The sequence below is a fragment of the Sapajus apella genome, unplaced genomic scaffold (assembly GCF_009761245.1).
Source record: "Sapajus apella isolate SASKATOON/1434 unplaced genomic scaffold, GSC_monkey_1.0 scaffold19, whole genome shotgun sequence".
In the NCBI taxonomy this organism is placed as follows: Eukaryota; Metazoa; Chordata; class Mammalia; order Primates; family Cebidae; genus Sapajus; species Sapajus apella.
This window is the reverse complement of record NW_022436959.1, coordinates 8,157,796-8,184,046: the sequence shown is the minus strand read 5'-3', so window position 1 is coordinate 8,184,046 and position 26,251 is coordinate 8,157,796. Positions and strand designations below refer to the sequence as shown.

Below are 26,251 nucleotides of genomic sequence, written 5' to 3'. Positions count from 1 at the left end.
CACCATATTGGCCAGGCTGGTCTTGAGCTCCTGGGCTCAAGCAATTCGCCTTCCTCAGCCTCCCAAAGTGCTGGGATTACAGGCATGAGCCACTGCACCTCAGCCTACCTCCACTCTTAAAAGGAGTTAGTGTAGCACTTTAATAGAGGCCCATGCTGACTGGGCCACTTTGCAAGCAGTAACACTCCAGGCAGCAGCTGAGCTGGAACAGACTCCAAGTAAACTGAACCATCAGCTCATTCACTGAATATATCCTTAGCTCATACAATGAATAAAACAGACAGCATCTGCCTTCATGAACTGACAGAGACAGGCAAGAGCTTTTAAGAAAATCAAAGCCGGATAAACCAAATAGAGAGGAAGGGGTCAAGCAGTGGCACTATTTGAGATAGGTGGTCAGGGAAGGCCCCCTGAGTAGGTGACATCTGAGCAGATCCGAGGGCATCAGACAGTGTCTAGGAAAAAGAGTTCCTGGAAGAACAGTGACTGTAAAGGCCATTAACAGGAGACAACGCAGATGGAAGCCAGCATGGCTGGGGGCCAGTGAGCGATGGTCAGAGTAGTTTGAAGGGGGATTAGGTACAGGCTGGTGCTGGGTATTGAAAGCCAACCTGTGTTTTAGGGCCTTGCTTTGTCTCAGCTCTGGGTACCTCTGTCCACCCCGCGTGGACCTGAGGACTGCTGAGCAAGTCGGCTCAACTTGGGCATCAGTCATAGGAAGCCCATTTGCCCAAAAGGAAAAGCACCGTTCTAGCTCAGCCTCCCTTGTTAATCAAGCTGATGTTTTGCTGTCCCCCTGCCTTGCTCTTCTGTCATTTCTCAATTTCTTCAGAACTCAAGAAGACCAAGTGCTGTGTTTTTGGCTCCCTCAGAGACTTTAAGAACAGAATTTAGGTTTTATTCTAGTGTAACCCCTACACTCCACTATCTCTATATTCTTGCAAACATTTAATCACATATACAACTGAAGAAAGGCATGATTAACAGTATCAGCTTCATTAGTCATATCCAGAACTTAAAGCCCCACACAGTCTGGCTTGCTCACACCAACCCTGAAAAGAGAGTGGAGCATGAGAAATCATCTCTCAAACCAAACCAGCCAAAATGTCTTCATACAGCTTATCCAAAGGCAAGGAAGTGCATTCCTCATTAGGTATTTAAAAATCCATTGTCTTTAGCATCCAAGGTGGAGGCAACAAAAAAAGTCCACCAACCGGTTAATCTGCTTCAGAAACCACTGAACACCCTCTATTATTGCTCTGTCAGCAGTTTCTGAAAGCAAAAAAGACTGTTTTCATTTTCTTAATGCATTCTGACTTCTGTGCATATCATCGTGCTAAAATCATTAATAATCTCCATATTTCTAAATTCAAAAGAAAAAAATTGTCTTCATCTTTATTGACCTTTCTGACATGCTGACATTGCCCCTTTGGTAAATTTATTGATGCCTCCTTGTCTTCTGTCATTTGTGTTTTCATGAATCTTCTAGAATTCTTCTAGGATTCTATCCTTGGTTCACAGCTTATCACACTTCCACACACTAAAGAGTAGTCTCGTCACTTTAACCAGTGCTTTCTGTGGACACCACTCAAAATGAGAATGCCCCTCAAGTTTCTCCCTCATCTATCCAACTGCCTGCCTAACAGTTTTACCAGACACCCCATGGGTCTATGAAACTCAACATGTCAAAATGCTATTTAATTCTTCTGCTGAGACATGGTGAATTGGACACATTTGTTTATTTCTGTCCCCTCATGAAACCTCTCTAAAATGAGAAAAGACTTTTTTTTTTTTTAAGTTATAAATGCCAACACCCAAGAAAATAGAGACAACAGTGAATGGGGCAGATCAAGGAGAGAGTGGAACATGAGAAATGATTTCTCAAACCAAACCAGCCACAATGTCTTCACACAGCTAATCCAAAGGCAAGGAAGTCACTGCATTCCCTCATTAGGTATTTCAAAATCCATTGCATATAGTATCCAAGGTAGAGACAATGAAAAAGCCACTGACTGGTTCACCTGCTTCATAAGCCACTGAACGCCCTCTATTATTGCTGTCAGCAGTTTCTGAAAGCAAAAACATGCTTAGATGGAAAGTGAACCGATAGTTTGCAGAGAACAAAAGCAGAATGTAACTGAGAAATAAGCTAATTCAACACCACACAACTACACAAAGTGTCAAAATGCTAAGTACTGGATACTGTAGAAGGCAAAAGTGAAATATGGGGCTGAAAATGGAGGAGCTGGAGTGAGTCTGTAACAGCATTTAGAGCCTCAAGTGTCCCCCACCTCCACCGCCAATCTAAGAGAGGAAGTGTGAGACTTATTCTGTAGAAACTTCATTATTTGGACATTTTCAGCAGGGATGCTCTAAACTTGGGAATATAAGAAAAAGTGAAGGCCGGGCGCGGTGGCTCACGCCTGTAATCCCAGCACTTTGGGAGGCCGAGGCGGGTGGATCACGAGGTCAAGAGATCGAGACCATCCTGGTCAACAAGGTGAAACCCCCGTCTCTACTAAAAAACTACAAAAAATTAGCTGGGCATGGTGGCGCGTGCCTGTAATCCCAGCTACTCAGGAGGCTGAGGCAGGAGAATTGCCTGAACCCAGGAGGCGGAGGTTGCAGTGAGCCGAGATCGCTCCATTGCACTCCAGCCTGGGTAACAAGAGTGAAACTCCGTCTCAAAAAAAAGAAAAAGTCAAAGTTGGGTGAGTGATACCCTACTGAAAACTCAGTCCACACACTGACAGACCCCAGCCCCTTAAACACTTAGCAGTAAGAACGTTAGCACTAAGGGATCTATGACTTCATTCTTCAGCCTCTGCAGGAAACTGAAGGATTCTTCTCTACAACAACTGCATTCTCTTAGAGAAACAGCCTACACATACTGACATGTAGGATCCTCTAACAAAGCGTGTTGCATCCGCCAATCAACTGCAGGGAGCCAGTTAACTGCTAAGAAATCCCTTCAACACAACGCAGTGTCCAAGCAGCAATTTAGTTTCTCACACTTAATATGTAAATAGCTATCAAGGAACCAATGGACATTTGAGGAAAGCCTCCAACTTGGTAGAAAATGCAAAATAAACTGCACAAAAATAAAAGCTCACAAGAAATAGCAATGTATGAAGCAGAATAACTCTCTGAAAAACAAAATGTCTTTAAGAAGATAAGATATTGCATTCATTAAACAACAGAATAAAAAAACAAGAACATGCTTCTGAAAATTAAAAATAGAAATTTTAAGATTTGATAAAAGGACAGTGCAATGAAGTCATAGAAATATGACAGAAAATATAATCGGAAAATAATAGAACTTTTAAAAATAGGAAGAAAAAGGCCGGGCGCAGTGGCTCAAGCCTGTAATCCCAGCACTTTGGGAGGCCGAGGTGGGTGAATCACAAGGTCAAGAGATCGAGACCATCCTGGTAAACAAGGTGAAACCTGGTCTCTACTAAAAATACAAAAATTAGCTGGTCATGATGGTGTGTGCCTGTAGTCCCAGCTACTCGGGAGGCTGAGGCCGGAGAATTGCTTGAACCCAGGAGGCGGAGGTTGCGGTGAGCCGAGATCATGCCATTGCACTCCAGTCTGGGCAACAACAGTGAAACTCTGTCGCAAAAAAAAAAAAAAAAAAAAAAAAAGGAAAAAAAAATATAAGAAAATTAGAAGATTGTGGTTTCAGAAGACCAATATCTGACTAACGGGAGTTCCAGAAAATGATGGCAGATAAAATTCAGGGGAGATCGTGTGGCTCATGCCTGTAATCCCAGAACTTTGGGAGACCAAGGCAACAGGATAACTTGAGCCTAGGAGTTTGAGTCCAGCCTGGGCAACATAATGAGATTTCGTTTCTACCAAAAAAAAGTTTAAAACATTAGCCAGGCATGGTGGCACACACCTGTGATCCCAGCTACTTGGGAGGCTGAGGTGGAAGGGTCACTTGGGCCCCAGGAGGTCAAAGTTCCAGTGAGCCACGATTGCACCACTCCACTCCAGCCTAGATGACAGAAAGAGACCTTATCTCAAAAAAATATTCAGGGTAAGAAATTATCAAGGAAACAGTACAAAAACATTTGCAGAGGTGTAGATATGATTTTTCAGATTTAAAGGAACCATCAAGTTTCCAGATCAAAAAATGAAAAAATGAAGAACATATTTCAGAAATAAAGTGACTATTATAAACTTTCCAGAGAGAAAAAAAGGAGAATGATATCACATAAAAAGAATCAAGAACCAAAACGATATTATACTTTTCAATAGCAGCACCTAGCAGTAGCTAAAAGATACTGGGAAAAATTCCTTTCAAAATTCTGAGAAAAATTATTTTCAAACTAGAATTGTTTACACAGCCAAAACGCCAATCATAATTAAATATTCAAAAACATATGATTTATTATTTTTTTTAAGATATAGGGTCTCACTGTCACCCAGGCTGCAGTGGCAGTGCAATCGTGCAATCACAGCTCACTTCAGCTTCTAGCTTGTGGGCTGAAGCTAGACATTACAGGTGTGAGCTACCACACCCAGTTATATTTTGACTTTGATTTTTTATTTAATTTTTTTCACCTCATATGCAGCTTGGGAACCAGCCAGATTTTTATTTAATGCTCCTCGTATACCACTTCTCAGAAAGCTGCTGGAAAATGTGGTCCACCAAAACAAGGATGAAAACCAAGAAAGAGGAAGACATGGGACCCCAGTAACGGGAACTAGGACTGAAGAGGGGAAGTGAAATCACAGAGTAACAGATCTAAAGAGCCGCCAGTCCACATTGGAGCAGTGAAGACAGAGGGATCCACATGAGATGTCCTCAGGGAAGAAATTCATCTAAAATTGACTACTGCATGAGCTTTTGTAAAAAAAAAAAAAAAAAAAAAAAAAAAAAAAAAAAAAAAAAATCCTATAATAACGGATATTAAAGTTTTGTCAGCAAGTTTGGACAGAAGTTATAATAGTGATAGGGAAAACAGAACAATCCCAAGAGGCAATTTTTAATTCAATGAAGAAAATAAAACTGTACAAGACATAGACTGCAATTACAGTATACTACTTGGTTCAGCAGTGAGCAATATTTACATAATAAGGTAAATCTTAGATACTGATTTAGCAAAAAAGAATTATATCACCATTTGGACAGGATGAAGAGTAGGAAAGTGAGGAGATAATGTATGTAAAGGTGGTAAAATCTCACCTTGTTAAGTACGTCCATAGAAAATACCTCAAATAAAAAGTGTGACTCTAAACCAATAATCAAGAAATAGGTTAAGCAGATTACTTGGAAATTTGGAATTAAAGGCTACAACAAAGGTAAAAGTGTGAGAGGAGGTCTCAGATAAGACAAGGATGGGGAGGGGTGGAGAAGACAACTAAAATTTTTTATCAGAGAATTGTAACATTGCTTTCATTGTATTAACAAAAATCAAAAGTAGTTCAGCAGAACTTGAAAACTAAACTTATTACCTCCTTCCCTAAACTTGTCCTTACTTCCCTATTTTTTGTCCTGGTTGGAAATACTCCCATAAACTCAAGTACTAAAGCCAGAAATCCAGAATGTCTTCTTGATTGATCCATTTTTCTCTGGCCCTGCATTCCCACAGCCAATCAATCACCAATTGAATCTCCTAGATGTTTTTTAAAACCACCTTCTCCTCTCTAAACCTACTCTCAGGGGCTAATCCAGCTCCTTATTGTCACTTGCCTGAACTCCAAACTAGTTTCCAACCTTGACTTTAAGTCCTAATTAAATGAATCCCTCAAACACTTTCCTCATTTGCTGCTGTCTTTCCTATTGAGGGGGCATCATCATCTGGGGTAAATACCTGGGGTTCACCATCTTGGGCCGAGATCAAGGACATGGAAACACACAAGGAGTGAGTGGAGCAGAGTAGTTTAATAGGCAAAAGAAAGAGAAAGGAAAACAGATCTCTCTTTCGCAGCAGAGAGGGGTGTCTGAATGGGAAACCTGGCCCTCTGTGGAGTGCACTGAATTTTACAGACAGGCTTGAGGAGGCAGTGTCTGTTTTATATAGAGACAGATTGACCACAGATTGGCTGGACCAGGTGTGATATTTACATAGCACGCAGGGAAGCTGGCCACCTCACCCTAACTTTATTATGCAAATAGGTTTTCTGCTTGGCCAGCACCACATTGTCGGCTCCCTACTGCACATGCAGTTGGAAAGGAAAAGGGAAGACGGAGTGGCCATTTTGAACATGCCTAGACCCAGGTAGCCTTTTCCTATAGGCACCACTGCCGGCATTCACCCATGCAAGCTTCCAGCTTGCTCGTCTATGTGTACAGCTCAATTTTATAGGCAGGCTGCTATTTGTTAGAAAAGAAAATGATCTGGGGACTGCTTTTCATTAAAAGGAAAACCTTACCGAGGACTCCTGTACCCTCACTATCTGCCTAAATAATTTCTTCTTAACACCTATATCACTATTTTGAAAGGCCATGGAATTTATAGCATTTAAAAATCTGTTATGCAGCAATAGAAAACCAATACGGAGGCAGGAGGAAAGCAAGCAAGGCTTAAGTAGGAAGTAGAGAAATAGGATAGAATCTAGCGAAGTTAACAGAGTTGATCAGGGAGAGTTTTCTAGATAGAAGCTAAGAATCTTTATCCTCTAGTGACTAAAAACTACTGAAGGGCTTTACAATTTGAAAACACTACTATGAACATTAATGTAAGGATGGACTTAAGCCAGAAAGACAGAAGGCAGGAAGGCCAGTTAATACGCTTCACAATAATGTAGAATAAAGATGATGGGAGTTTGAACTAGGGCAGGGAAAGAGTCAGGTGTGGAGAGGGCAGACTTAAAAATAGAAGGTTGGCTGGAGGCAGTGGCTCACAGCTGTAATCCCAGCACTTTGGCAGACCGAGGTCGGTAGATAACCTGAAGTCAGGAGTTCCATACCAGCCTGGCCAACATGACAAAACCCCGTCTCTACTAAAAATACGAAAATTAGCCAGGCTTGGTGGTGTGTGCCTGTAATCCCAGCTACTCAGGAGGCTGAGGAAGGAGGATTGCCTGAACCCTATAGGTGGAGGTTGCAGTGAGCCAAGATCACGCCACTGCACTCCAGGCTGGGTGACAGCATGACTGTCTCCAAACAATAAGAAAAATAATTAGAAACTAAAATTGGAAGAACTTGTGATCATATATGTATTAGAGTTGAAATAGAATAAAGAATCTAGGATGATCCCAGATGTGACTTAGATGGCTGGGTGGGTGGATGGTGGTGCCATCAACCAAGAAGGAGAGAGACCCAGATCCTGGGCTGTGAAAATCAGCGCTGCTGCTCATCAGCCTAAGATGCTCCCAACAGAACACTGACAGTGTTTCTATACACCCAAAGCCACTCGGCAGCTGCATTATGATGGACAGTCCTTTTTTTCCCAAATAATTGCTGTTTTCTCACCAACAATATCACTTTGTCCCTTCTATTTCCTGAACAGAAACTGCCGGGAGTGTAAGTTCCTAAGCTGCCATGGGCACTTGGCAGCAACTAATCCAACGGGCTCCTCTTCCCTGATCCCTCTTTTGACTCATTCAAGCACGGGCCAAATCTTTCAGATGCCTCTTCCCTCTTCTTCCATCCCATGGGTATGTGCCCTCCTTTGCTGCACATAAAGCTAACAAACCTAACTTTGTGCCATTACACATGTATTTCTCATGTTCTAGTGGCTTTCAACATCCATCCCACTTGAAAGGTGTACTGAGAAAAGGTAGAAGGGAGACTAAAAAATAGAGAAGAGACAATAAAGCCGGACCATAGAGGATGGCTGCGGCTCTCTATAGTAGATCATACGCTAATATGAGCAGGAAAGGCTCTGCCACAATTCCTGAATGCACAAGGCAGAAAATTCCAGTCTTCACTTTGTCAACAGGTATATCCTTGGGCAAGCCAATTCACTTCTCCCCTTGGACTTCAGTTCCTTCATTGTTAATTCTGGGGATTAGATGGTCTATATAATTCCCCAAATCTCTCTCAGCTTGGAATATCTAAGATTCTAAAAATGCAGCCAAGGAGATCAGGCTAAAACTGCAGAAGGCTTTGAGTCACAGTGCTGATTCACGCAAGCTCCCTTAATGAAAGAACTTCCACATCTGCTCTGGGTGCCCCGAACCTACACATTTCTGTCACTGTTCATAAGACAACCTAACAAACATAAGAAGGGCTTTTTTTGGCGGGGGGGGGGGGGGGGGGGGGGGTGGCGGCTACGAATTATTAAATTACATGGTTTTTGAGCATGGATTTAAAAAAAATCCTATGAACAAATTCCAAATCAGTGGCTTCCAGCAATTTTTCTCTGAAACAAAAGCCACAGATTATGCAGACACCAATGTTCAGGCACATGCATACACATGAACGGTGGAAAGAGTCGTGGCTTCACGTGGAGTGTGCAGTCTGCCAGCTCAGAAAGCTCCTGTGTCCCAGCAGCACGGGCGGTTCATTCTCCTGCCAGCCAAGTTAATTCTACCAACACGCCAACACTTACCAGGGGAGAAAACAAAACAAAACAAATTATTTCCACTTGACTGGCTGATTGCTAATGATATTCTTCCTCAAGTAACCCAGGCAGGAACATTTTTCATTTGCAGAATTAGCTACAGCTGCCATTTCCCCTTGTGTCAAATACAAAGGAGGTATTTCCTAGGGTCTGCATGTGACTCAGAATGGCTTCACCTTTATTTCACTTTCTACATTTCTTGTTGCTTAAGAGCTTATGAGCTTTTCCCTAGCCAGGCCTTTCCCTGCAGCCTCCCTGCCCTCCCTCAGCAGTAACCAGTCACATTTCTTGATTCATTCCACCATGCAGGCCTCGGCTGGGCAGTGGCTCTCGCTTTAATCTCAGCACTTTAGGAGGCCGAGGTGGGAGGGTTATGTGAGTCTAGGAGTTTAAGACCAGCCTATGTAACGTGGCAAGACCCTGTCTCAAATCAGACAAACATACAGACTTCTACCCATAGTCTTCTATACAAATAGTTTTCTCTCCTTTAACAGAACTCAACTCTTTAGAGATTTACTTCGCTAAAACTTGGGGAGGAGTTAAAGATGAGAAGGGGACGGCATCTACCTTCAAGGAGCCCTCATTCCAGCAAAGAGACACGCATGAAAACCAATAAACCCTAAGTACTGTCATTAAGCATGAAGAATGCAGTTCTGTGCCCCACTGCAAATAAACACTGTACCAAGTCCTCACTGAAGGATGGCCCCATTCACAATGCAAATCCTATTACTCACTACACAACTTGCTGCTTCTAACTTTGGGAAAAAAGCCTTGAGGAAGCAGCCTAATTCTTATGGCTTCCAGAGTCAGCTAGGGGTAATCTTGCTCTAGGCTCCACATTCTATCACACCCTCTCTCCAAAGACTCACCAGGAATGGATAAGAAGAAAAAAGCAAAAAGTGACCTTAGACAGGCACAACTGTGAAACAATGAAGGAGGGCAGAATATTGATGAAATAAACATACAAGCAAAAAGAGTTTTTCTCCACTTCACCCTTAAATCAGCCAGGGATTGAAGGCATGATCTTAAGAATGAATGAAGTAGTTGTTGAACTCAGGGACGTAGGAAGCTTCCATGACCTTTTTATCAGTTTTAGGTGTTGGCATTTCTTATAGAAGGCTGTCCCTTCCTGTAGAGTTCAAGAAGTTGGGTGAAAAGGCAGGACCAGAGGGCAGACACCCCGCCAGTAAAAACTGTGCAATGTGCTTTGAGTTTCCCTGCTCATCACCTTCCCAAAACAGGGGCCACAGTAAGGAGCCTGCATGTGCTAACACCTAACACAGTGCCTAGTATACAGTCAGTAGTATCTGAGAAGGCAATGCAGTCCAGTGAGAATAGCATGCAAGATTTCAAGTATGCCCTCAGCCCGGGCATGGGGGCTCACGCCTGTAATCCCAGCACTTTGGGCGGCAGAGGCGGGCAGATCACAAGGTCAGGAGTTCGAGACCAGCCTGCCTAACATAGTGAAATCCCATCTCTACTAAAAATGTAAAAATTAGCCAGGCATGGTGATGCATGCCTGTAGTCCCAGCTACTCAGGAGGCTGAAGCAAGAAAATCATTTGAACCCGGGAGTTGGAGATTGAAGTGAGTCAAGATCACCCTGCTGCACTCCAGCCTAGGCAACAGACAGTCCATTTCAAAAATTAAAAAATAAGTAAATAAAAGTATGCCCTCACAGCTTCAAATGTGGCTTGTGCCACTTAAAAACTCTGTGCCCTTAGACAAACGACTTGCATTCTGAATAGAATCACACTCTTTTTCACTGTTCTAGTGAGGGATACGAGAGATTATGTGTATACATATACACATTTACCTCAGGACCTGCAGAGAGACAAAACACAGTCTCTGCCCTCACTTTCTATTTGAGGCCTTGGAACAGTCCCTAGCAACAGAGAAGATGCTAAATGACTCTCAAGTCCTTTGCCTTGCCAGTGGTCATTATAATAAGTGGGCTCACAGAGCTGAATATTTATTCTGCATATAGAGCAGCTACTAAAGTACTAAGGTAGAAAGGTCCTGAATCAAGTACCAGAGAAAAATAAAAATAAATTTTAAAATTAAGTGGAAAGAAAGGGAGTCTTGATGGTTACATGACCGTGGATCCAGAATATGTATCACACTAGAGGTTTGGTTTGGAAAATATTGCCACCATCAGGACGGGTTGTCATAGCTCCCAGATTAAATAGGTGTTGCCCTGTGAAAAGAGAGACAAGTTCATTAAATTACCTGGCTTCCAATCTGGAAATGGGTTACCTGGAAAAAGCATTGCATGCTCTAAATGTCCTAGATAAATAATTATTTAACTTTCTCTTTTTCTTCCCCCTGCCTCACCTTACCCCCTGCACTTCCCACAATGGGAACCGGAAAGACTGACTTCACTTTACTAGCGCGGATACAGTCCCTTAGTCAGGGAGTGCTGTCAGTTATTAAGGAGAACTGCAGCTATAGTAACACTGTAGATGAACGGCCATTAAAATACTAACAGGTCATTGAACATCTGTATTTATTTTTTGTTCCAAGAACTCCATATATTCAGATTTTCTTCAAGGCCTTGTCCTTCTTTTTTCTCCTTCCACATTTTCTCATTCAACCACCCCTTGAGTATTAATTGCTAGTCCAAATGTTTGTTCAGTCCTGACATTGCTGTTGGGTATTTCAATACAGTATCAGCACTGTCAGCTGTCACTCCCACATGGATAATCCATCAATCCTTCAAACCCACAGATTACAACAGGACATCATCATTCTCCTCAAACTTCTTCTTTCTATGACTTCCAGATTTTATTTATTTTTGAGACAGAGCCTTGCTCTGTTGCCCAGGCTGGAATGTACTGATGCAATCTTGGCTCACTGCAGCCTCTGCCTCCTGCGTTCCAGTGATTCTCCTGCCTCAGCCTCCTGGGTAGCTGGGATTACAACATGTACCACCAAGCTCAACTAATTTTTCTATTTTTTGTAGAGATGGGGTTTCGCCATGTTGGCCAGGCTGGTCTCGAACTCCTGATCTCAGGTGATCTACCTACCTCGGCCTTCCAAAGTGCTGGGATTACAGATGTGAGCCACCATGCCCAGCAACTTCCAGATGCTTAATAATGCGCCGTTATCATGCAGATGCCTGAGCTCTAAAAACCAGAAATCCTCAAGTTAAATCTGTCACCACGTGCCATCCTACTTCTTTTCTATTCTATCCACAGTTCAATCCTTACTTGCCCTGAGACATTTACCAAGCTTCCCAACACAACTGTCAGACTTCGAGTCCTTTTCCTTCCAATGTAGCCTAATGCCGATGCTGCAATCAGCTTTCTATAACACCCTTCCTCCCATGCCTTCAATGACTCCCACCTGCAACCAGGATCAAGTATAAACTTTCTACAGTGAAATTCAACGTCCTACACCCTACAACTCCAACGTAACTTTTCTAACCAAAGTTATGTGATCTCTTCACAAACTCTAAGCCTATGCTCTGCCAAATCAACACTCTTTCTTAACCCTACCCTGCCTTTTATGTTTTTACAGCTTTGCTGAGCCGAGCTCTAGGCAAACAGTAGGAAGTAATCAATGACAGTTGATTAATCAATTGAAATCCACAGCCTGGCTTCTAACCAATAATAGAATCTAGGTAGATTCTAGATTGCAAAGCTCTTTTGACTTTTCTGAATGTTCAAACCTTTTCATAATTAAACACTGGGAAAAACATTAGTTAAATGAATAAACGAGAAAATGAATCACTTGGGAGCTAAGTTACATTCTCTCCCTAGAATCATACAGGTACAAAAGGCTATGTCAAGCGGTCTTTTTAAAAGAAGGGTAATGAGTTACAAAGTCCCAGAAAAGAGGAAGGGCTAGCCCCAGGGTTCCAAGTAGATATTTTGGCCTGTAAACAACTCTAAGCAATTTAAAGACAGCCACTAACTAGAATCAGACTAGAGAGAAAAAGTTAAGAGATAAGTCCCAGCTGTATTGGAAAGATAAGCTGCTAAGAATTTGCTTTTTCAGGCTCCAAGATCTAAGGACACAGTCCTTCCCCCTCTTTTCACCGCCACCACCATGTCCGTCACCCCCCCCCCCCCCCCCCCCCTCTGAGTAAAAGCAATGAAAGCATGTGATTTCATGTTCAAGGTTATATCTACAGTATCTTTGAAGGGACAGAAATCTCAATTCCCTGGTTCCAGTTCAGATAAGCTGTGATAGCTGTCTGGTGACCTGTCTATTAAGGTTTACATCTTTGAACTTGCAAACATAGTATAAACATTCAAACTCCATTACCATTTTCACAGGAAAAAGTTCTCAGCTTTTTGCCCAGCTTACCTCTCTCCCAAGTCCACATAGACATTAATGAGTCATTGTTCTAGAGGTATCTTTCTAATTATGAGAAGCTTGCCTACATCTTTTAAATGTTCTTAGTTCACTCAATGAAAATCCCATATTATGAAGCCATTGAAAATGTTTAACTAAAATAATCATGTTTTCTCTTTAGTGAAACATACTTCCTATTAAGAAGGAGTCACTGGCCAGGCACAATGGTTCATGACTGTAATCCCAGCACTTTGGAAGGACGATGTAGGAAAATCACTAGAGGTCAGGAGTTCAAGACCAGCCTGGGCAACATGGCAAAACCCCATGTCTACCAAAGCTACAAAAATTAGCCAGTCATGATGGCGTGCACCTGTAATTCCAGCTACTCAGGAGGCTGAGACACCAGAATTGCTTGGACCCAGGAGACAGAGGTTGCAGTGAGCAAAGATGGTGCCACTGCACTCCAGCCTGGGTGACAAAGTGAGACTGTCTCAAAAAAAGAAAGAATGGGTCATTCCCTATTTACCTTGAGTATTTGGGTGCTAACAGTTATCTGATGATACCTGAGGCAATAACTGAGTTTTTCCCCTCTCATTGTCTTAGTTCTGTGCATCTCAGGGCAATATTCAACACTCAGTGTTTCCCCTGACAAACTAGATGCTTCCCCACACAAAAACAACTCATTTTTAAAATTGTTGTGTAATTTGCTTCTTGTTTTTATTTTTTGTGGGGAGTGAACTGGTAAACCCAGTGGACTTTCTTAACGCTTTTCTAAGTCACTCAGCCTGTTAGTCAAAACTCACTTATTTCTCAGGCTGTAAAATCATGCTAGCAGAATCCCACTATAAATTGACTTATAGGCTGGATTTATATAAATCTGGGGACTAATTGCCCCTCCCAGTCAACTCCTATAAAAGATTAATAAAACAGCTTCTTGTTAAGAACACCGACACTACATTGTAAAGGGTTTCCCCTGTACTTAGAGTAGCATGAGGTACACATCCAGAATGCCCAGTTAACCAAAGGGTCTTGACCATGCAGACTCTCACATGCCGGCAAAGCCAGTGCAGTGCACTTTTCCAAAAGTGCTCCAATTCTCCTTTTGGACAACTTTCTTAAAAGTTACTTATCAAATTCATGAAATACATTCTCACTGGACTTTTTATTCTGCTTACATCTTTTTTACTCATCCCAAATCAAATTTTAAAAAAAGATTTGTACATTTAAACAAGGGGAAGGCAAGTGCTGAGGGGCACCCTCTTCATTTACTGATGCCAAAACTGAGGCTATGAAAGATAAATAACGTCCCTGTTGTCATCCAAGTAGCGGATACTATTACCAGGAATTACACAGAATTGTCCTGCTCCAAAAACCAAGCACCTTGCTTGGTACTCACTGCGGCTGCAGTGAAGGTGGGGGAACTGAGAGGTGACTCCACATGGGTCATGCATAGCCACAGACATTATATGGCCAGAGTTTCAAACATTATTTTTTTCTGTCTTCACCATAGACTTCATCATCAATTACAACTGATAAGGGAAATTACACTTAGCTGAGAAGCCAAGTCCTGGGCTAGGTAGGTGTTTTCTATGGTTATTTCCATTTCTAATAAGACAGTTATTTAAAAAGAAAAGCTTATTAGCTCCACCTTTCAGATGGAAAGACTGAGCTTTAGTAGGGTTAAATAATTTGCCCAAGATCACCCACTAGCCAAGGCTAGAGCTGGGATTTAAATCCATTAACATTCCAAAGTCCTTTTGCTTCTGTATTACAAAGCTGACCTGCACTTCCCAGGGAGCTGCTTCCATCTTTCTCCTGTGCCCTTGGTTTCTCCTAATCCTACATTCCAAGAATAAAAATCTTATGTGTTTTCCTTGCTAGGTTAAAGTCAAGTTTCCCCTGCTTTGGGCACCTTCAAATAGAAGACGTTTTCTGCTTCTCTTGCTTCTGAAAGCCCATGAAATCAACACATCCCCAAAAGACGCGTTGAGGGAGGAAGGGAAAGTGCCCTGCACCCCCAACGCTCCCGCACCAAGAGCGGTGGAGGACCCCACAGTTTCGCACTTCCTTGGAGGGACTCCTGGATTAGGAGATGCCTTCTGGCCTTGAAGAGTATTCCCTCGGCTGGGCGCACGCAGTCCATCCCCAGTGCTCCAACTTGAAAACTCTGAGGTGGCCACGACTATCCCATTCCAATGTCACCCGACCGCGCTTTCTCCCCTTTTGGTGCTGAGGGCTTTTGAGACCACCTGCCCTGCGCTCCCTACGTCCGAGGGACCGGGGCGAGGACCTGTCCCGCTGAGCGCGCATCACTTACGCGGTGCAGTCAGTGCTTCTCCCTGAGCCGCGGTGCGCACGGACCCCAGCCGGTTGTCCTGACAGCGCTTCCCAAGTCTAGCAGAAGTGAGGTAACCCCACCCAGTCACGAGGATCCTGCCGAACTCGAGCCTTTTAAGTGCTCCTGTAGGATCACATGACCCAGACCTACAGGGCGAGAGCTACGTGGTTTCCCTACCTCCTGGTCCCAGAAGTCAGCGCACCAAGTCAGCCGCACCTGTCAGCGCTTAGTGCGCACCTGGCCCCACCAAGTCAGCGCTCCCCGTTCTGGAAGAAGCGAGCAGCCCCAGGGTGGATTCCCAGGGTGGAATCTTAAAAAATAATAAAGATCATCAGCTGCGGTGCAATTCAGGTTGTTTTGTCCCTTTGTTTTGTTTTGGTTTTCTCTCCCGCTTTTTAAGAGTTGCTTTCTTAGAATTTCAGCCCTGTATTTTGAAATTATTTCTGCACTCTAGGACTTACTTGCAAGCCAGGAATTTCAATTTGGAAAGCGAATGGTGTTTGACTCCGCCTGTTAAAAAGGCAACACACATTCATTGGTGGTCTACATTCCAGCTGCACTAGCAATAAGCGTGCACCAAGTGCCACTGTCCTGCCAAGCACTGTCTCTCTCCTGCATCACTGCGTTGAAGTCTCAGAGCCACCTGTTCTGTTCCATTATACCCATTTTGTAAGTGGGGAACACAAACTAAGTGAGGTTAGGTAACCCATCCAGGGCCACATTGCTTGTAAGTGACCTGAATGCCTATTATTAACCAGCACCAAGTGCTGGGCATTGAGTCAGGCAGTACGGGGGCAAAAACTAAAAAAGGCAAGGAGGTTGCAATGGCCGGTAGCTAACACAAAATAAAGGAAGGTCGTCATTACCAGCAACAGCAGTGTCAACTGCCAGACAAGTGAGAGAGGCCATGGGGAACCTTCTGCACTGCCCCCCACCCCAGATCTCCTCACAACTAGCTGCAGGAGTGAGCTAGGGAAACCCACAGTACAGCAGCCCAGCCAACCCAACAGTCAGGAGGAAAAATTGTTTGAAGTCACTTTCAGTCTCCCATAGTTCGTTATGCCACTAAGGCTAACTAAAGCACTAGTTTTGTGAGCTGGAACAAACTAATGTCACTGAATATCCATTTTCTCCTAAGTACCTACTTTATTGGGTTGTTGTGAGGACGAACTGAAAAATGATGTGTAAATCCCCTAGCATAGAGTGTGTCTTCAGTGATTGCAGTCATTCTTTGCTATCATACCTTCCATGTGGAAGTACTTCCTACCCACCAATCTCTTTACGGCGAAAAATCTGTGTGGGAAAATAATTTCTCGTTAGGGCCAAAGTCCACCCACCTTTAATATTTGTAGGACCCAGGGCAAGAGTACAAATAGAGGTTTGTATGCCAGATACCTACCTAAATATTTAAAAGTTATAAACAAAGTTAACAAATGATTAAGTACAATGTGTTCTACCATCCTACCTAGATAAATACACCTTGGGAATTGACATGACATGCTGGATTGAAACTTTGGATGATCTGCACTTAAATATGGTGGTACAGAGAGAGATGGTTTCTAGTTCCTGGTCTGCAGCCACCTCCTCTCTTCCCACGGGGCTCTAGTTCAATGGTGGAAGCTCAGTCCAGCTTTGCAGAAGTAGCTGTCCTCCAGTCACCTCTTGAGCCCAAGAGTATGAACACCAGCGTCAGCACTATTCAGCCATGGGAGTATAGAATCAGCAGACAACACTGCTGCTGGTGTACAGTCCCTTGAAGTAGGCTCAGTGCCATTTGGGAAGGGAATTTGGAATTTGCCTTCTAAAGTGTGCATCCTGGACAAGGGCTCCTTGAATCTAAGTATAAGAGCAACTATTGGCCAAAGAATACCTGTACTCATGTGGAACCACTTAAAAACTAAACTGAGGCCGGGGGCAGTGGCTCACGCCTGTAATCCCAGCACTTTGGGAGGCTCAGGCAGGTGGATCACGAGATCAAGAGATCAAATTCATCCTGGCCAACATGGTGAAACCCTGTCTCTACTAAAAAACACAAAAAGTAGCTGGCGTGGTGGCATGTGCCTGTAGCCCCAGCTACTCGGGAAGCTGAGGCAGGAGAATCACTTGAACCCAGGAGGCGGAGGTTGCAGTGAGCCAAGATCGCACCACTGCACTCCAGTCTGGTGACAGAGCAAGACTCTGTCTCAATAAAATAAATAAAACTAAACTGAATTTAACAGTAAACACAGAATGAGCCAAACTGTAGGATATTTATTCAAAAACGGGTTGTCCCAAAAGTCTTCCTACAGTTTTACTAACCTCAGGGCTATAAATGCTGCAACTTACAAGAACACCATTTGAAAGTTTAATTTAACACTGTTTAGCTCTGTAAATGTTGAATAACACGTTTTAATTTTCATTTTTTTCAGTTCCCCTGAGTGAAACATGGCATGCACTAATCAGAAGGGAAAATTACAATGACATTCATTATAATAATTAAAACAGTCAAAAGAAGTAAGCTTTCAAATGAGTTTTGTAGGTCTGTAGCATTTAGACTTAAGAAGTTATTAAAACTTAATACTGCACTAAGCTTTTTGGGGTACCCTGTATTTGGGTTTATCATGTGTCGGGTTCTGTGCTAGACACTTGATTGAAAAGAAAAAATTAGGGAAGAAATAGTCTTCTTTAGGGAACTTTGAAGAGGACACACAGATTTACCCTATCACACAATGTAAGTGCTATAATTGGGGCTGATAAAGTATCGGGGGAAATAGAGGACAGGGACAAGTGACTCTGCCCAAGGAGCCAGGGGAATCCTGTTGGAGCAGCTGACTTGAAGCTGGGCATTAAAAAATGAATAGCCTCTAAGGGGAAGGGTGACAGCACAGGCACTGAGCAGACCACCTGCGCTCAGGTTGATGCTGTGCTCTCAGACTGATGGACTGTGCGACACCAGGCGTGTTCAGGATGGGTCAGGGGTTGACTAATACTGAGGTTAGAAAATTAGACTGGAGCCAGCTTGGAAAGGGTGTGTATGCTGAGCTCTAAAGGCTGATGTCATTTAAAATTAGCAGATTGGTAAGTCTGTTTATTTTATTTTATTTTATTTTTTGAGGCAGAGTCTTGTTATGTCACCCAGGCTGGACTATGGGCACCCGCCGCCACACCCAGCTAATTTTTGTATTTTTAGTAGACACAGAGTTTCACCATATTGGCCAGGCTGGTCTTGACCTCCTAACCTCAAGCTATCCGCCTGCCTTGGCCTCCCAAAGTGCTGGGATTACAGGTGTAAGCTATCGCGCCCAGCCTGGAAATCTATTAATGAAAGAAAATAAAATAGAACAAATGGTACAGAACAGAATAGAACCACAGAACGGGGTATGTGTTTTCCCGGGGTGTTATAACTGATTGGCTAAAAACAGTAGAAATTTATTGTCTCATAGTTCTGGAGGCTCCAAGTCTGAAAGTGCCAGCAGGGCCAGGTTCCCTCTGAAACCTGGAGGAAAAGGATCCTTACTCTCCTCTTCTAGCTTCTGATATCCCCAGCTGTTCCTTGGCTTGTGGCAGCATCAATCCAATCTCTGCTTCAGGCTTCAGGGGCTTTCTCTGTGTCTTTTCACAGTGCCTTCCCTCCATGTGTCTGTCTCCGTGTCCCAATTTCATCTATTTATGAGGACACCAATGACATTGGAATAGGGCCCACCCTAATGACCTCATTTAGCTTGATTGATTCTATGAAAACTCATTTTCAAAATGAGGCCATTTCACTGCTGCAAGTGATATTTTTAGCCCTTTTCTTGTATTGAGAATAATCACGGGTGGACAAATGAATCTGTTTGCAAAGAGATCGGTTAAGCCTTCTTCTCTGATTGGCTTTCCTGAAAACAAAGATTTCAAACTGTAGGTCGATCACTCTGGATGATTTTAGGGTTTCCCCAAGCCCTTGTGTTCTGTGCACCTGCATTTTCTAGGGAGGTTTGTGTTTGTTAAGCCCTAGTAGTTCAGAGCATGGGTCAGGCTCAGTTCGAATCTAGTAACTTGCACCTAGTAATCACAAGCAAGTGACTTCACTCACTGTACATGATGAAAATACTATTAGCTATCTTGCAGCTTTATTAAGAGGAAGAAATAAGACTGTAGCACATATAAAGTGCTTGTCATATATAAAAGCTTAATAAATGGTAGCTATAACAATAACAATGCTGGTCATGACAATGTGTAAGATTCTCGACTGTGACTGCAGTTCTTCCCAACTGTCTATCTTAGACAACTAAATTATATCTGGACGCCACACAAAAGCATGCCTCTCACTGACCTATAGGCCGGAGCTTTGCTATACTCCTGAAATTCCAGTTAAGAAGACAGAGAACAGCTCGTTTATACATCTTGAGCAGGTAAATACAATTCCAGTTGTCTCAGTTTGTAGGTTTGATTTTACATTTGCAGCTGCTGCCACCAAGATAAATGTGGAGCTGGAATGAAAACAAGGAGAATTGATTAACTTTATGGGCAACGACGCCCCTCTTGGAAGTACCTGGGTCTCTCCCTGTACTTGTCTAGGCTTTTATAGCCATTGTTCCATTTCAGTTTTGTTACTGATCTTCAATGGGTCCCGCCTGGCAGCTTAGAAACACAGCTCGGAGGCACAGGAAAAGAGAAATGTCATAGCCCCCATGCGCCACATTTAATTGCTCAGTAAACACTTTTCTTAAGGAAAGAAGTCAGATGTGTCACACTCACACTCTTGCAAAACAGCATTGTGCTATTAAAAAAGGGAGGGGGTGGGTGGTGGATCCCGCTGAAGAAAGTCTACAGCTGTTCTGTACCTTAGCCATTGGCGTTGAAGGCTTCATTATGTGAGAAGTAGGCCCAGGTGGCAGTAACCAAACTCTAAGACACAGACACGTGCCCTGATAAACTTAGTGAAGTGCTTCCATCTCCTTGCACTTGGTAAGGAAGAAGCACCTCCTAAGACTAGCCACAGGCTACAGACTCCAGGGAAGTTGTGGATAATTACATGGTAATTATTTCTAATAAGTGCTTCCACTCTCAGCATGATTATCCTTCCCTGGGTTGCTTGCCTCCTTATGCCTGGTTTATGTAGGGAAACAATGTCCAAATTAATCTACGTCTTTTGTAAGTGAGCCTATACTCCTCTGACGATCCAGATGGTTTAGCGCCCTTTAGCAGCAGGTGTTAAAGCTTTCTTACAAAAGGCACATTTTCAGTTTCCCTTCGGCTATGGGAAAAGCCAGGCAAATAAGACTTTGGTGGTTTAAGGATAAATTATGGGATTAATATAGACATGGCCACGAAGGACAGCTGAGCGAGCCCTGTGTAAAACCCAGAGAAATAATCACAGCAAATATTTGTAAGGATTTTATGTTTTGCCCAACACTTTTCATCTATATCATCTCCTTTAATTTTCACATCAGCCCTGCAAGGTATATATAGACAGTATGATGAACCTGCCAGTGTGCTCGGAAAAGTAACTGATTAAGGGCATGGCCTTAGGAGTAGACCGAGGGGATTTGAATCCCAGCTCAGCCACTCGTTAGCTGTGTAAACTTTGCTGTGTTAATTAACCTCTAAGCCTTAGCCTTCTCATGTCTGGGAAAAGGACACCACCAACCCTTCCAGGGCTGATCTGAGGATTTGATGAAATTCTATGTATGGCCATCAACACAATGTCTGGCCCATAGCAAGCCATTCATTCCTTGGTTGAAGGAAAGATCTTTGTAAATGACAAACACAGATTAAAGAAACTCCCGTAGGTGAAGTAGCATTTGGAGTCTGCTCTGTTTATCTTGTTCAGGTTCTATTTTATTTTCTTCCAGTGGAAATAGTGGTTATGGCAGGTGCTCTGCTTACTCATTCTGAGCCTATCACGAGTTGCAGGACCCAAAGTGGGTTATCTAGAAAAGTGATTCTATGGCCTCTGAAGGGTTTTCTAAAACTTCAAGAACTAGGTCACATCACCAAATAAAGAAATACAAGTAAAATGGGCAAAAGGTATTTCTTGGTAGGAATGCTTAAGCAATTACATAAAACCTTATGTTGCTTTTTATGCATGGCAGTGCAGGCTAGACTGCTCAAAACTTCCTGCTGGGTTAACTGCTATGGATTTAAAGGATTCCCCCTTGACTCTGAGACAGCCACACCTAGGAGCACCAAGCAGTGAGAGAGAAAGAACTAGAAGACCAGATCTCTTCATTCTCTCTTCTCAGATCCTGCTAAATCTTTCTTGCTTTCCTCATCTGAAAATGGAAGTCATAACAACCTACCCACTCTATCCACCCTTACTGAGCCAAAGATTCTGAATGCACCAGCTAAAGGATACAGTCCATGTCTGGTCACATGTGACACCACGCTCACTAATGTGATGTAAACTGCCCGTGCTTAGCTTGTTCCCCTCTACCCTACCCAAAGATCTATCAGCAAAAAGAGAAAAGGAATTTTGCCGTCTCCTTCTCAGAAGAAAAGTGACCTAACACTGAGTTGTTAAATTTTGGGCTTCTTTGCTCTGAGACAGTTGGAAGAGTTAACTCCATTTATTTCCCTTTTGGTGCACCCCATTGTTAGTTTCTCTCAGTAAATTTTGACAAGAAACAGTCCAACAAAACAAAACACACTCGATCCTTATTATTTCTGGATTCCATATTTGCAAATTCTCCTCCATGGTCTGGATAACAAGGACCTCAGAATTCCCCGCCAAGTGTCCACAAGCTTGCTTTCAAAGCCTGCATGCCACTCTTCCTTGGAGTCGTCTTCCACCTGAGGGGTGGCCAAGGGCCACCTTACAGAGCTGGAATGCTCAGGGAAGCATGTCCAGGAGAAGGACAGGCGTGGAGGTAGTGTTCTACACCACGATGTTCCAGCACAGAACTTCAGGAAGTCTCAGAATTATAAACTCAGGTTGATTTTCTAGGTTGCTATCAAGGTATATTTTTCAAGGTAAGAGGGTATATTTCATTTAACAGTTCGTTCTCTGGTTCATAAATGTTACATATCTAGACATATGATATGTGGGCCTCCATGTGTACTCTTGCCCTAGGCCTCCCAAGAAAGAAGCCGGCTTGGAAAGAAAGAAACATGTGTTGATTTAAACTACAGTTGACCCTTGAATGGATGCATTTCTACTGCACAAGTCCACTTAACACAGATTTTTTTTTTTCCTAGAAAAGTGACATTGAGTGTTTCCGCCTTCTCTCCCACCTCCTTCTGTTTCTGCCATCCCTGAGACATCGGAATCAACCCCTTTTCTTCCTTCTTCTCCTCCTCAGCCTATTCAATGTGAAGGCAATGAGCATGAAGAACTTTATGCTGATCCACTTCCACTTAATGAATAGTAAATACATTTTCTATCCCTTATGGTTTTCTTTTCTTTTGAGACGGAGTCTCACTCACCTTGTCACCCAGGCTGGAGTACAGTGGTGTGATAGGGGCTCACAGCAGCCCCCGCCTCCCGGGTTCAAGTGATTCTCATGCCTCAACCTCCTCAGTGGCTGGGATTACAGGCAAGTGCCGCCATAGCCAGCTAATTTTTGTATTTTTAGTAGAGATAGGGTTTTGCCACGTTGACCGGGCTGGTTTTGAACTCCTAGGCTGAAGTGATCTACCTGCCTCGGCCCCTCAAAGTGCTGGGATTACAGGCATGAGCCACTGCCCCTGGGATCCCTTATGATTTTAACAACATTTTCTTTTCTCTAGCTTACTTTCTTGTGATAATATAGTATATGATATGTTTAACATACAAAAATATATTGTTAGGTTATCAGTAAGGCTTCTGGTCAACAGCAGGCTATTAGTAGTTAAGTTTTGGAGAAATCAAAATTATATGTGGAGTTTTGACTGCATAGGGGCTTGACATCCCTAATCTCTGTGTTTCTCAAGAGTCAACTGTGGGATGTGTCTGTCATCACGTCACAGCCTCGTTTATTCTGACTGTTGCACCTGGGGAGGAGAGTGGTGGGCTTCCCATTGCAGAATCTGTGGAACAGGGTGCCAGCAGATTGAGGAGGGCCCCCAGCCAGCAGCTCTGAGTAAGCAAAGGAACAACAAGGGCAACAGCGGTGTAAATGCTGGAGATCAGGCCCCTCCCCATTTGTATGCAGTGAATCAGCCGCTAGCAAGTCTGTATGATCTAAGTGGGAGGGGCTTCCCCATTCCTCCTCTTCGCCTCCCTAAACCTATAAATTTTGGATGTGCCTGCCAAACTCAGCAGGTGTAAGCTCAAACTGGATTATTTTTCAAAAACATAAAAAGAGATGACATTTTTTATATTCTAGATTTCATGAAACAGTTCATACTTGATTGATATTTAAACAAGTATTATTGTTAGGCTAGGCATGGTGGCTCACTCCTGTAATCCCAGAACTTTGGGAGGCTGAGGCAGGCGGATCACTTGAGGTCAGGAGTTTGAGACCAGCCTGGCCAACATGTTGAAACTTCATCTCTACTAAAAATACAAAAAGTTAGCCAGGCGTGGTGGCACTCACCAGTGGTCCCAGCTACTTGGAAGGCTGAGGCAGGAGAATCTCTAGAACCCGGGAGGCAGAGGTTGCAGTGAGCTGAGAATGTGCCACTACACTCCAGCCTGGGGGACAGAGTGAGACTCCGTGTATTAGTCTGTTTTCTAGCTGCTGATAAAGATGTGCTCGAGACTGGGCAATTTACAAAAGAAATAGGCTTAATTGCACTTACAGTTCCACATGGCTGGGGAAGCCTCACAATCATGGTGGAAGCCAAGGAGGAGCAAGTCACATCTTACATGGATGGCGGCAGGCAAAGAGAGGAGTGCTTGTGCAGGGAGACTTCCCTTTTTAAAACCATCATATCTCATGAGACTTATTCACTATCATGAGAACAGTACCGGAAAGCCCTGCCCCCATGATTCACTCACCTCCCATTGGATCCCTCCCACAACATATGGGAATTCAAGATGAGATTTGGGTGGGGACACAGCCAAACTATATCATTCCAACTCAAAAAAATAAATTAATTAAAATAAAGAAGTATTATTATCTAAACTCAAATTGTACAATTTCAGAAAAGACAAAAGCATTTTAATAGTCTAAGTTAAAAAGACATTATCAAAAATAAATAAATAAATAGAACTCTTTCCAATGCTAAGAGGAAAGACAGAGCTGAGAGAAGAGAAAGGAATTAAAAGGCATTGAATCCTCACTACCAGCCAAAGTCATGCTAAGTGTATCACATATGATGTCCCTCAAACTTCACCATAACCCTAAAAGGTGGGTATTATATTCTCCATTCTCTAATGAATGTAACAGAAGAATAGAGATGTTCAATCATTTGTCCAAGATGAAAGAGCTACTGAATGTCAGAGCCGGAATTCAAACATAGTTCTCTGACACCAAAACTGCCATTCTTCTCACGTCTTTATCTAGCTGCCTCCACTCCAATCTGAGGCTTGGAATACAAGCTTTGGATTCTTCCAATCATCACCCTGCTTCCCTGTATTTTTTTTTTTTTTGTTATTTGGTTGGTTGTTTTTTTATTTTTTGTATGTTTGAGACAAAATTTCACTCTTGTTGCCCAGGATGCACTGCAATGGCTCAGTCTCGGCTCACCACAACATCCACCTCCTGTGTTCAAGCAATTCTCCTGCATCAGCCTCCCGAGTAGCTGGGATTACAGGCATGCGCTGCCACACCCAGGTAATTTTGTATTTTTAGTAGAAATTCGGTTTCTCCATGTTGGTCAGGCTGGTCTTGAACTCCTGACCTCAGGTGATCCGCCTGCCTCGGCCTCCCAAAGTGCTGGGATCAGAGGATTGAGCCACCGTACCTGGGCTGCTTCCCTGTTTTTATCCCGTCCCCTTAGCAAGGTCAACTGTGGATAGTACTCCCTCATCGGAAGCCAGGAGAGTACGCTGGCTGGAGGGGTCCTGTTGACAAATCTCATCCTTGTGATGGATTTTTTTTTCTAGGCCTCAGGACACCTGCAACGGCAAGGACACTTTTAAATACCCTCTGTCCTTCAGACCACATCGGAGCATCCTGTCAGGGTCTGGGAGCTGGGAAACAGGCCCCGAGCTGACGAATCTGGAGACACCCACGTGCTCCTGCACAGCCCACCCAGCTGTGCCCCCTGAGCTGTTAGTGAGAAAACTTAATTTTACATTTAATCTTGGTTTTCTCTCCTTAAATCAAAAGAGTGCTGAGGGATAAACCGGCAAAGCATGATGAGAGAGGGAAGAGTTTAATTAATGTGTGCAAGGTAAGCCCTCAGACAGATGCAGCTGGGAAACGGTGTATTTACTTCTGAGTTTTTTGACATTCAGGTCTACCTTCCCCAGGTCTACCTTCCCTTCCCCCTGGGCTCGTCTGGTTTCGCCTGTGTTTAGAAGTTCTTCTGCGGTCTGTCACCTTCCTTGCAAATCTGTTGCAAAGTAATCACAACTCAGTATTGGAATCTGTGTTTCAAAAATGTCAAGACAAATTTCAATGATTAAACGCCACAGATTAAACTTGTTACTTCTCTAAAGATATAAAGGACAGATTTTAATTTGAAATTATAAATCTGAGGCACTGTACCATCCAGCTACCTCCAAAACCCAAAAACTCCATAAAGCTCTAGCTCTGAAGAAAAAAAAGTTAAATTCAATCTAAAGATGGTGATCTTGTGGAATAACCAGCCATATGTCATCTCATTTTATTGAGGCTGAAATTTTTCCCTAAGGCATCTGAAAGAACTCAGGTAAGGTATCCCTGATAAAGGTCATCTGTGAGGGAAACTTTGTGGGGATTTTTCCTCTTTGGATATCTAAAAACTCTAATTAAATATGCATTATTAGTGTAATGTTGACCAAGGAGCTTTATGTTAGTATGAAAGCAACTACGTATTACTCTCCAGCACAGCTTACATAAGCATTATGCTAAATTATCAGATTTTTCTCTTCTGCATAGCTGAAGTCCAAGAAGTCATAATTCTTTATTAAAACTGACAATCGGTTTATGCACCTGGAGATTTACCGAGAGAAATCTGCCTTGCATTCTCAACATGAAAATCTTGTGGCTGCCAGTAGGTGATACATCTAATTTTAACACAAGAAAAGACATCTAGCAAACATCAAAACAAAAGCTACCCTT

The 26,251-nt window shown here is 43.1% G+C and overlaps 1 protein-coding gene across 3 annotated transcripts in view; it reads right to left on the bottom strand.

Moving 5' to 3' along the window:
• The window catches only part of CPVL (carboxypeptidase vitellogenic like), a 156,477-nt gene extending 141,224 nt beyond the window's left edge, over positions 1 to 15,253 (bottom strand). Inside the window, exons 1-2 of one of the 3 annotated variants that reach the window (XM_032286671.1) lie at positions 15,129 to 15,252; positions 1,044 to 1,052 (exon numbers count right to left, since the gene is read on the bottom strand). In XM_032286671.1, coding sequence (XP_032142562.1) covers positions 1,044 to 1,052; positions 15,129 to 15,130 — 11 coding nt within the window. In that variant the 5' untranslated portion in view covers positions 15,131 to 15,252. Of the gene's footprint in view, positions 1 to 1,043; positions 1,053 to 9,364; positions 9,387 to 15,128 lie in introns of all 3 variants that reach the window. The other 2 variants (XM_032286673.1, XM_032286672.1) reach the window with 2 other exon arrangements.
• Between the last annotated feature and the right edge of the window lie 10,998 nt (positions 15,254 to 26,251).